General features: G+C 42.5%; 1 protein-coding gene across 11 annotated transcripts in view; it reads right to left on the bottom strand.

The window, feature by feature from the left end:
• Window positions 1-12,593, bottom strand: part of PPFIA2 (PPFI scaffold protein A2) — a 230,818-nt gene that overhangs the window by 98,846 nt on the left and 119,379 nt on the right. For all 11 annotated transcript variants that reach the window (XM_077338920.1, XM_077338919.1, XM_077338924.1 and 8 more), the window contains one exon: window positions 1,441-1,542. In XM_077338920.1, the coding sequence (XP_077195035.1) occupies window positions 1,441-1,542 (102 nt within the window). The remainder of the gene's footprint in view (window positions 1-1,440; window positions 1,543-12,593) is intronic.

Genomic DNA, 12,593 nt, shown 5'->3' on the forward strand with positions numbered 1-12,593 from the left:
TACCTGGTTCCATGTAAACCGCCCTGAGCCGCAATATCTAAATATAATATCATAAAATAATTAAAATAATAAATAAATAAATCCTTATCCATTGTTCCTCTTAGTATTTGTGAAACAGCCTAGGGGGTGGAATGTGTCCTGGGTGTCCGAGTAGGAATAGGGCCAATCAGGGTGCAGCCAGCAAACTTGGCTGCACCCTGATTGGCCTTGCCCCTGCAGCTCCCATCCTCCATCCCTGGACTCCAGCCTCTTTGCCCTCAGACATACCTCAGTGCCTGGAGCCAGCAGCAGGTAAGGGGAGAGGGCCCTGGGCAAAGGTTCGTGGTGGAGGGCCTGCTAATGAGGGCCTCCTGGCCTGCTGACTGCCTGTTAAAGAGGGCCTCCCAATTTGCTGACTGCCTGCTAAAGAGCTCTGTCCCTGCCTGCTAAAGAGCTGGCCAGCCCCCACCCACCCCACTTGATCTGTCTGCGAGCTGTTCTGGAGTCAGAGCAGCCCAACGCCACCTTAAGCTGCCTGGCAGGGAGCCAGGGGAGGGGGCCCTTTCAAGGCCCATTCTTAGGAATGGGCTTTGAAGCTAGTAAATAAATAATTTTAATTTGGCTACTGCTACTGTTTAAGCCCTGGTACTTCAATACATGAACTGCATTTTAAGGCTGCCATATCAGTTGGCTAACAATTGACCAATATAAGGTTAGCAAATAATGAATGCCTTATGAACATACATATAACAATAACGTAAGCCAGCTTAACAATTCTTTTAAATATCTCTATAATGATGCATGATACTTTGTTCCAACGTTATTTGCACAGTGTGATCCAGAGACATCATACACATGTTAATCAAAAGCAGTAAATGAACATTGAGCTGGATTTTTAGAAGAAAGGTTTGTGGGAGATAAGCATTATTCAATTGGCATCCTCTGGCAAAACACAGGTGGAAGTCCTCAGCAAGGATCCCATTAATGTCACCAGGTCATGGACTCTTGGCAGCTATGCCTTATAAGCAATAACAATCATGGACATTGAAAGGTCTAGTGGGATCAGTAGATTAGAAAGCAATTTTTTCCTGCCAATCTTTAGGTATCAGGCACAATTTCAGTTTCATACCTGGGTCAAAACCTGAACTGGGAGATGTCCAGAAAGCTAATGTAAAGACCAGATGTTTATGCATCCACTGGGTGATTCTCTTATTACTGGACCCCAGAATAAAAGAGGAAAAACATAACAGCAATTAAAGTGTGAAACACACAGAAATAGGTAGCAATGACCAAAGAATGCCACCAAGGCAAGTAAATATTGGTAGAATATTGGTAAACGTTTGACATTAGAAACTGAACCATGCAGGGGTGCTTGTTTTCTTGGACACTTGGAACTAATGCCTAAAACTGGTTTGAGTCTCTTATACAAAACAAGCACTTGCAGATTGCTTTTCTACTTACTCTGGTGTTATTCCTTTCAGCTTTCAATTCTGAAATTTCTTCTTCTTTTTCCAGTAGTTGTTCCCTGCATGCATTTAACTCTTTTGTAATAGCAGCAAATTCCTGCAAAATAAATCAAACAAAAAAAACAGATACATATGTTAAAATGTAGCATTACTTCTAAAATGATGTTCATATTGATTTCTTCTCCAATTTTGATATTTGTTATGCGAAGTCGTGTCCGACCCATCGTGACCCCATGGACAATGATCCTCCAGGCCTCCATTTTGATATTACATAACGTTATTCCTGAAGCATTTAACAAAGCAATAGTAGTGAAATACTCTCAATTGGCATAGTCACTTGGCAGATATGAGACTACTCCGGAGTAATGAAAAGTGTTACATATTGTGGTCCTGAGCTTCAGAATGTATGTTTTTAAAATTATCAATTAAAAAGCTGTGACTTTTGGATAAAAGCTTGGAAATGTGTCAATCTATTCTTATGTAATCCCAAACCAGTTCTTCCAGATTGCCAAAGTCTGCACAGTTTCCATTCACTATACATCTACACTGATTTTATGTCTCACAATCCTATCTGTCCTTCTAACTACAAATCAGTACCCTTCAATCCTTTTTATAATTGTGTTTGCAAGATAGATAATTCTTTTTTCTTCATATGTCTTTCAAAATTATGGAATTATGGAAAACAAGTAAATAAAATATATCTAATTGGCATAATTATCTCTCACTGAATATAACCCCAATCAGTTATAAAAATAAATTCTTCTATGTCTGTAAGAGTTAAGGAAAACATACTGTTGCTGTCAGTCAAAACACCAGTAATGACTGGGTGTTGCAATTACTATGGAAGATGGTGGTGCGAGTCAAAGGGGTCATCCATCCAAGAAAATGCACTTTCTTCTCTGATCTCTGTTATTCATGCTTGGAGAAAGAAACAGACTCATGGCAATTCTAGTCCAAGATTCTTCTACCTTCAGGGCTCTAGCAGTCCCGTTGATCCCAGTGGTGGAATGTGTTGGCCTCAGGTGGGAATTGATTGAGAATTTGGCCATCTGGTTGGTGTACTGTCTGCCTAATATACTGCCAGCTGCCCCGGTCAAGCCTGCTGGAGGCAACAGCTGTCCAGACAGTGCAGTTCCCTAGGAAAGCCAGCTTGGTGTAGCTGTTAGGAGCACTGAATTTTAATCTGGGTTTGATTCCCTACTCTCCCACACCATGCTTTTAGACAACTTAATTTAATCAAGTACCTAACTTAGTGCTTTGATTTAACTGCTTTTAGTTAATGAATAGTTCATTTATAACATGCAGCATCTGGGTGACCTTAGGCTCGCCACAGCACTGATAAAACTGTTCTGACCGAGCAGTGATATCAGGGCTCTCTCAGCCTCACCTACCTCACAGGGTGTCTGTTGTATGGAGAAGAAAAAGAAGGTGAATGTACGCCACTTTGAGACACCTTCTGGTAGAGAAAAGCCGCATATAAGAACCAACCCCCTCCTCCTCCTCCTCCTCCTCCTCCTCCTCCTCCTTATTCTCTTAATCCTGTGGTGTTTCAATGTGTGTGCAGAATCGCTGTCTCCAGACTTAGCTCAGACATGGTATTGGCAATGGTGATGCTAGGATTCTCACAATTTGTTGTCAGACCTACCCATCAGGCCAGCCAGACCCTTAATTTGATCTTTGGGTCTGGGAAAGAGGTTGATCTGATGGTGGTTAATCCCATCCTGTGATCAAACCACTATGCCCTGAAGGTTTAGGACTCCACCCCCACCGTGTTGGGTGGAGGGCAAATTTTAGCCTGCCTTCGGAGACTTATGGATCCAGAAGGATTCCTGAATAATCTGTGGAACTCAATACCTCCCAGTGACGCATTGGCAGACTTGGTTGAAGACTGGCACTCCTGCCTGTTGGCTGTCATTGATGATATCACTTCCCTATGGCATTTCCACCCTCACCTCAAACAGGCTCCATGGTACTCCATGGAGCTTTGGGAGAGGAGGAGGGAAGTGAGAGGTCTTGAGTGTGTCCTATCCTCTGCTGCCAACGGGAACCTCTCCTTGCCTTCCTCTAAGTAACAACCTTTCAAATACTTAAAGAGAGCAATAATTTAACCTTTGTCGAATGACTCCTTGTAGACACTCTGCACTATATCATACCTCATTCAAAATACAGTAAATAATGATGTTCTCACTGTACTCATTTGTCCCCTCAATAAAAATGTTCTGGCTAAGGTGGTATGAGAGACTGGCAGCTGTTGGGGCTGGGACACACTGATGCTCACATGAGGATAGTGGTGGTCAAATGCCAGGATAGGGGACTGGGTATGGATGCCCATCAATCCAAAGGGAAGTCTGTGGTGGCTCACATTGGGGGTTGCACCACTGCAATCAGCCCTAGGTTCGGATCCACTGAGTCTGTGGCTGGGCTGCAATTGGTTGATGTATGTGCTGCTGTGAGGTCCTCCACCCACCAGGGCAAGTTTCAGGGGCATGGGCTGGTTGGAGTTGCCCTGTGGGGGGTTTGACAGGGCCCGGTGGTGCTCCCATCAAATATGGAGCCCAGGGCATGTGATGGGGCCACTATACCCTAGATATGCTCTTGCGCTACTGGCATTGATTGTCAGACTGACATTTTCAATTAGAAGTGTATGTTACTATGAAGAATTTATATCATTAGATGATTTTATTATGCTACAAAAAGAGTTTTGAAATAATTCTATATTACTTAGTTTAGCTAAATGATCAGACACAGAATATAATACATAAAGAATATTGTAATTTGAACAGGGTGCTTTTGCATTTGGAATGTTCTTTCATACTTAGGGCTTACTCAAAGTAATAAACTGTAGATATGATTTATAGTTTTATTGAGGTAAACCATCCCTTTAGCCAACAATTTCATCAAGTACCTAAATTAGTGCTTTGATTTAAGTGCTTTTAGTTAATGAATAGTTCATTTATAATATTAAGCAATGACACTATCCTGTTTTGCTTGGAATGTGTTTTCAATTAAGACTCTACAACAGTGGTCCCCAACCTTTCTTAGGCTGGGGACCGGCAGGGCGAATCGGGCCGCGCCCACGCATCAGCCGCACCCGCGGGCCATGCTTGCAGCCTGGGAAGTTTTTTACTGCAGGGGGTGTGGGGGGAGGGAGCCGCGGCCCGGCGCCATGGCCTTCTCGGCTCGGCAGTGGGCCGTGGCCCGCAGGTTGGGAACCACTGCTCTACAATACACACTGTTTAATCATACACATTGGTCTGGGAAAGGCATTCATACTAAAAAGTCTCATTATTTGCTGAAAAATCCTTGGAAATAATTTAATCTACATTGGAATTTAGAAAATATCTGCCATCATGTATTAACCAAGTGGCTGGGCTAGGTGGCCTGTATGGCCCCTTCCAACTCTATGATTCTTTTAATACTAGAAATTAAGCCCACTGTTGCTGAAATACCGCGGGCGCTAGAGCAGGGGTAGTCAACCTGTGGTCCTCCAGATGTTCATGGACTACAACTCCCATGAGCCCCCACCAGCAAATGCTGGCAGGGGCTAATGGGAATGTTAGTCCATGGGCATCTGGAGGACCACAGGTTGACTACCCATGCACCAGAGCATAGGGAAGAATAAGGGAGGAAAGGAAGTTTGAAGAAGAAGAAGAAGAAAGTTGGTTCTTATATGCCACTTTACCCTATCCGAAGGAGGCTCAAAGTGGCTTACAGTCGCCTTCCCATTCCTCTCCCCACAACAGAGGGAAGGAGGGATGGGATTGAGAAATGGAAGGAGGGAAGGAGGGATGGGATTGAGAAAGAAGGGAAAGGGGTGGGTGAAGGGATGAATAGAAGGAATAGAGGAAGGAAGGCAGGAAGTGTGTTAGAGAGGAAGGGGGAAAGAGTCCCTGGCCCCAAGGAAGCCCTCTTGACCTCAACCAGGGCCAGAGATTTCTCCATTCTGGCCCCCATTTGGTGGAACGAGCTCTCAGAGGAGATCAGGGCCCTGACAGAACCTAAACAGTTCCACAGGACCTGCAAAAGGGAGCTCCTCCACCAGGCATTTGGTTGAGGTCAACCCAAACCATTGCTTCCAATTGGTCCCCAAGCCCCCCCTTCTACTACTGACACTAATCTGCCTAACCCACTGGGTCCAAGTAAGAGGTGAGTTGAGGTTCTTGCAATTCCACCATTTTCTAATGTTACTGTTGTGATCATGTTAAGTTATTGTTGTTATTATGTTATTAATGTTATCACCTGTTACCATATGTTATCTGTATCTTTTCCTGTTCCCTGTAAACCACCCTGGGCCTTCAGGGAGGGCGGTAAATAAACAAACAAACAAACAAACAAACAAACAAACAAATAAATGGATTTGCCTTTCAGCTTAAAATATTTTTTGTTGGCATGCTTAGCTTCTAGTAACAGGGAAAGATGTCATTTTTGAATTCATGTATTAGAACAACACAGGTAAGTGCCATTGGTTGCTATAAACATTCTGTTCAAAAGTCTGTCATGTTGTATATTGCTTAGGTCCTGTATAACAACTAGCATTTCCAAAAATATGTTCCCCACAAGTCAAAGCAAAGCAATACATGCTTTGTTCTACCCAGTTACATAATAGAATGTGATGATAATGACCTCTGCTCTGTATTTGCCTCACAGATGCACACATACCAAAGGGATTCTGTCATCTAGAATTATTGTTTGCCACAAAAATGTTGCATGGTCAGTCATACTTCAGGAAGCCTCAAGGTAGAAACTGCTGCATAGCTAATATAGTCTGACAGAAAGAACTGTACTCTTAAAGTTTGATAGAGAAACTATTGAGCTACAGTACCAATTAAAAAAAATTAAGCTTGGAAATTATTTAGCTAATTATCCAATTTTATACTGCAATTTACAGTTTTAAAAGTGTTGCTACACATAATGTTTAATGCTTAAAAGAATGAGGAAGAATAAGAATTAGTTCAGCAATTCTGCACATGAATTAGTTCATGAATTTATACATTTTCCAAGACAGTGATCAGAAAAAATTTAAAAGCATCTGTACTAGCCAGTATTCTCACTTTCCCTTAACTGGCATCTTTCCTTTGTATGAAAGACAAGTGTACCAAGTGTACAAATAATCAGGCCAAATAAATATATCATATTTGTATTAAAACACTTGGAAAAAAAATGACATTCCAAGATCTTGTTGACTTGTGTTCAGCCTGGTTAATTCTGTCACATTCACACATTTTTCTTCTCACATATAAAATTATTTAGGGGAGCTATGTATAGGTGAACTGGTACAATGGATTAGAATGTACAGTTAATAGGAACACATTGATTAATGAGGTCTGTCTCTCCAGAGAAGTTATTGCTATGCTGTAGTTTTTGATACTTGCTATATTATTTTATTTATCTGTGTATTTATATTCTGCCCTGGCCCAAAGGCTCAGAGCAGTTTACGTTAAAACAGACAATACAAAATATACAATATAATATAATTTTAAAAAATGTTGTTATAGATTTAAAACTGAAATAGATGCTAATCTTCCTTGACTGTTTTCTGCTCAAATGAAAAGGGAGGTCAGTACAGTACAGTCTTCAGTACAGTTTAATTAGGTAGGTTTGGTTAAGGAAGCCAGGGGAATGTTTAGGATATCTTCAGCTTCAACCATAGGTCTGGTGGAACAGCTCTGTCTTACAAACACTGTGAAACTGTTTGAGGCCCTGAAGGGCTCTGATTTCACAGGGCAGAGCATTCCACCAGGTTGGGGCCAGGGCTGAAATGTTATTTAGTGCCAGGAATCCTGAGCAAATTCTGATAGTTGGATCTTAATGCTCTTTCGGGATATAGTGTGAGAAACAGCCCCACAGATACCATATAGGCCTCTGAAGGTAATAAACAAGCTCTTGAATCTGAACTGGTCTTCAAAGTGGAGCTAATACAATTGGGAGAGCACAGATGATATGTGTTCTTCATTGAGTTCCAGCAAGGACCTATGCTGTTGCATTTTGAACCAGTTGAAGTTTCCAGAGCAACTTCATGGGCAGCCTTGCATGAAGCAAGTTACAGTAATCTAGCCTGGAGGTGACCATTGCACGGATCACAGTAGCTAGGTTAGGTGTTGACAGGTAAGTTCAAAGAACTTTCTGGAGAGCTTGCAGAACGCTTGTCTGTCATCTTTAGGACCTCTTGGAGGACTAGAGAAGTACCAGAAGAATGGAGGAGAGTAAATGTTTTCCAAATCTTCAAAAAAGGGAGGAGAGATGACTTAGGAAACTACATGCCAGTGAGTCTGATCTCAATTGCACAAAAGATACTAGAGCAGGTTTTAATGGAGGCAATGTGCAATCATCTGAAGGACAATTGTTGATCTGGGGAAGTCAGCATGGATTTGCCTCTAGCAGGTCCTGTCAGACCAACCTGGTTTCCTTCCTTGACCAAGTGATGGTCTTATTAGATTGTGGAAACTCAGTTGATGTTGTTTATCTGGATTTAAGTAAGGCTTTTGACAAGGTTCCCCATGATATTCTGATGGGTAAACTGGAGGATTGTAGACTGGATTTTCATATGGTTAGATGGATAGGGAACTAGATAGAAAATTGCATCCAAAATGTGGTTGCCAGTGGTATTTCATCAGATTAGAGGGAGGTGAGCAGTGGGGTGCCATAGGGCTTGCTATTGGGTCTAGTACTTTTCCGCATTTTTATCAATTATTTGGATGAGGGAGTAATGGGGCTCCTCATTAAATTTGTGGATGACAACAAATTGGGAGGTGTAGTGAACACCCCAGAAGATGTACGGCTCAACGATATCTGGACACACTGGAAAAGTTGGCAAATGGGAACAAGATGCAAATCAATAAGGATAAGTGCACAGTTCTACATTTGGGTCACAAAAATGAGAAGCATGCGTACTGGATCGGAGAGTGATAAGGATGATCCAAAGTCTGTGGACCTGAGCCTTCGGGGAGGGTGGTATATAAATCTAAATAAAATAAATAAATAAATAAAGGCCTATGAGGAAAGTCTGAGGGACTTGGGAATGTTCAGCCTGGAGAACACATGATTGCTGTCTTTAAGTATGTGAAAGGTTGTCACTTAGAGTAGGGCAGGATAAGGTTTCTGTTGGCAGCAGAGGATAGGTTTCAAAGTTTAAACTATATGTAAAATGATATCAGCTAGATATCAGGGGAAAAATCAGTCAGAGTAATTCAGCAGTGGAATCAACTACCTAAGGGGGTGGTAAGCTCCCCCTCACTGGCAGTCTTCAAGCAGCAGCTGGACAGATACTTATCTTATATCCTTTAGGCCAGTGGTCCCCAACCTTTTTGAGGCTGGGGACCGGCAGGGCAACTGCCCGCCCACGCATGCAGCGCATGCGTGACCACGCCCACACATTGCGCATGCGCACCGGGCCACACATGCGCACATGTGCCATGCACGACCGAAATCACGCATGCGTGGCAGTTTTGCACATGTGTGCATGCGCACAATTACCGTGCATGCACGATTTTGACCGTGCACGGCGCATGTGCGCATGCGTGGCCCGGCACGCATACGCAATGCGTGGGCGCAGCCCTGATTCCCTCTCCCCCCCTCCCGCAGTAAGAAGCTTCCCGGGCCGCAAACTTGCGGCCTGGGAAGTTTTTTACTGCGGGGGGGGGCGGGGAGAGGGAGCCGCGGCCCGGCACCATGGCCTTCGCGGTCCGGCACCAGGCTGCGGCCCGTGGGTTGGGGACCACTGCTTTAGGCTGATCCTGCATTGAGCAGGGGGTTGGACTGGATGGCCTGTATGACCCCTTCCAACTCTAGGATTCTATGATTCTTGAATAACTTTACTACTACTAAAATATATAAACACTTTAACAATAAAACATGGATCTGAGTCAGCTAAACGGGACTTGAGAGTTCCACTAAGTTTGACGTAAAACTTTCTTAGATATAAAACTAGATTTCTTTTTCAGCAAAACTCTACAATAAAGATTCAAAGGCTAGTCAAGTTGGTCTGCACTAGAATGGTTAGATTTGAGGTGAACTTGAAACTCGAGGTTTCAAGAATGTGCAGGCCTATAGATAATAAACATTCCTATGAAGTCATAATAATATAGCCTAGGCAACAAACAACTAGTCCAGCTTGGCAGGGTTCTTTGGATCCCGGACAATGCACTGATCCAAAGAACTAGGATTTTGATAGAAAACTGTGATCCTTTTTTACATAGTAATCTGTATCAAATGCTACATTCGGCTATAATATCATTTTAAAATAAAGAGCCCTGTGAGTTAACATCTCAGCTGTCACAAGAAATTGAATTTTAAACTATGACAGCTGAGCTTTAAACTGATCAAAATAAGTCTTTATAATTAGAATGTTAATAAGGGAACTGTTGGCTAGGAGAGGCTTTGATACTCTTAAAACTGGGCATGTAGAGCAATTTCATTTGCTTATACTTGGCACTTAATGGACATTCCCTAAAAAATACAGCCAAACTGTGGTTTAATCATTTATCCCATTAACAGTGTTTTTAAAAACTATTCAACAGTGTAATGAACCACAAATTAGAACCAGTTATGAGTGAAACATTATAACTCAGGAAACACATATTTTACATTTATTGACTAGATGATCATATTAAAGAGACAACACAAGGAATAAAAATGCACAAGACAAATCCATAGTAATTTACAACATTGTTTAAAGAATTGTGGTTGACTCTTGGGATGAATGGAATTTAACCCCATAGATATCACTCTAACCCCTATGTTCTAGAAAGGATTTTACCCAGAGCCAAGTTGTTAATTCTTGTATTTGGCACAATGTTATTCCCCATAATAAGGCAGAAAGTTAAGCTGCTGTACCCCATGCAGTCATGCACTCTTCTGAAATATGAAGGAATAAGAAGTTAATTGTTTATTTCAATATATGTTTAAGGTTATTTAATCACTGTTACCATCTCCAAATTGGGAAATTCCCAGAGATTTGGGGTAGGGGCCTGAGGAGGGAAGGGGAGAGGCCACAGCTGGATAGTATACCATATAGTCCATCCTCCAAAAGCAACCATTTTCTTCAGTGGCACTGAATTCTGAAAGATATAGTTGAAGATGGGAGGCATGTAAAATATAGGCTGGTAAATGGCTGAGAAGTGGAGAATGGGGCAGGGAACTGTGGTACCACACAACTGGGGCACAGTTTTCCAAAGATGAGGCTATTGGGTGGAGGAGAGGGAAAGCATAAAACAGAGGAACAGATAAAGGTAGGTTGGCTGTTGGGTGGGAAGAAGTTATGCTTGTCAACTCCAGGTTAGGAAAATTCTGGAGATTGGGGGGAGGGCTGGGAACAGTGGGGTTTGAGGATGGGAGGGAGGTCAAGGAGTATAATGCCATCTACTTTATTCTTCAAAGCAGCAATTTCTTCCAGAGGAACCTAGGGAAGCTAACCTTCAGATGTGGGATGGAGATCACTCAAAATTACAACTGCTATTCCGATGACAAAGATCAGTCCCACTGAAGAAAATGACTGCTTTGGAGGGTGAAGTCTGTGGCATTATGCCCCACTAAGTCACTTCTCACCCCAAAACTCACCCTCCCAAGGCTCCACCCCCAAATCTCCAGGACTTTTCAAACTTGGAGCTGGCAACCTTAAAGGAAATCTCTATATTTGGGAGATCTGTTGTGATTCCTGGAGAATTGCCGCCACCCCTGCTACTGCAGGGGGTTGGGAAACAAGAGGGAGGCCAGGGGTTTGATGGGCAGAAAGAGTGATAAAGTGATGAAGTGGGGTGCAGAAAGAAAGAGGAAATGGCAGGCATGAAGGAGAGAGTAAGAAAAAGATGGCTGGAGGGAGAAAAAGTTTCAGATAAGTATTTATTTATTTGACTTCACCCCCTCTCAGATCTAGCCATCTCAGGGTGGTATACAACATGAATATAAAAACATATATTACTTAATATGAGCAATAAAACCACCACATTAATTAATCAAATTAGCTTTAAGATAGTTAATACAATTTAGCAAATATCAGCAGCAATATTGTTGATTTTGTTAGGAGTGGGGAGGAAGGCCTAATTTGGCTGGCCTGGTTATTTCTCCTGGCCTCAATCATAAAGCTGGCAGAAGATCTCCATTTCTTCTGGGAGCTCATTCCACCAGACAGGAACAAGGGCCAAAAGACAAGGGCCAAAAGCTTGGTCAAGGCCAAGCTTACTTCCTTGGGGCCAGGGATCCTCAGCTAGTTGGTGTTGGCTGACTGTAATGGTCTCTTAGGGACATATTCAAATAAGTGGTCCCTTAGATACATGGGGCCTGAGCGGTGTATGGCCTTGAGTTTAGTTTCTGGTGGCTTGCATTGACCCTCTCAGTCACTGCCTCCAGACACTGGACCAATGAGCTTGGAGGGGCATCCAGTCAACTATCCATTAGAAGACCGATCTCAGTGTCATCAGTATATTGGGCAAGAGGGCACATAAATATGTTAAATAGCATCAGAGAGAGAATCACCCCCTGCTGAACTCTTCAGGGGATTTGGCAGAGGTGTGATTAATTCTCCCTGATAGTGACCCTCTAACCTTGATCACAGAGTAAGGAGATCAGCTACTGGAGGTCAGACCCTTGAATCCCTAGATCGACAAAGTGGTGAGCAAGAAACTTGTGGCCTACTATGTCAAATACTGCTGTGAGATTGAATACCACAAGCAGTGCTCACCCACCCTTGGTAGAGGGAGAAGGGAGAAAGCAAAGATGGGAAGAATAGAATAACTACTTTTGCATGTTTCTTGTGGGTACTCATACCCTAATTCTATTGGGCTTATAAATGTGCAGCTCTTTTTAGGACTGCACCGTCAATATCACTTTGATTACAGTGAGGTGTGAGTGGTCAGCTAAACAAGAGAATTCACCAAGTATAAGCACTACAGATATTCAGGCCACAGAGGCATGAGAGGAAACTTGCTGCACTAAACAGTTGTTTGTAGAATGACTACAAATATATGACAAAACAAATAAATGGGTCTCCACTTATTTGACCATCAGAGCTTGTTGATTTCTTGAGTTGTAAGTGTAAGGAGATCGAAAACTCCTTATAGCTGATGGGGTTCATCAGGGCCAAACTACATTTTACATATGAGATCAGTCTGTGATCAGATATTCTTCTGTTTTCTTTAATATCATAAAACAATC

The sequence above is a fragment of the Paroedura picta genome, chromosome 5 (genome assembly GCF_049243985.1).
Source record: "Paroedura picta isolate Pp20150507F chromosome 5, Ppicta_v3.0, whole genome shotgun sequence".
Taxonomy (NCBI): domain Eukaryota; kingdom Metazoa; phylum Chordata; class Lepidosauria; order Squamata; family Gekkonidae; genus Paroedura; species Paroedura picta.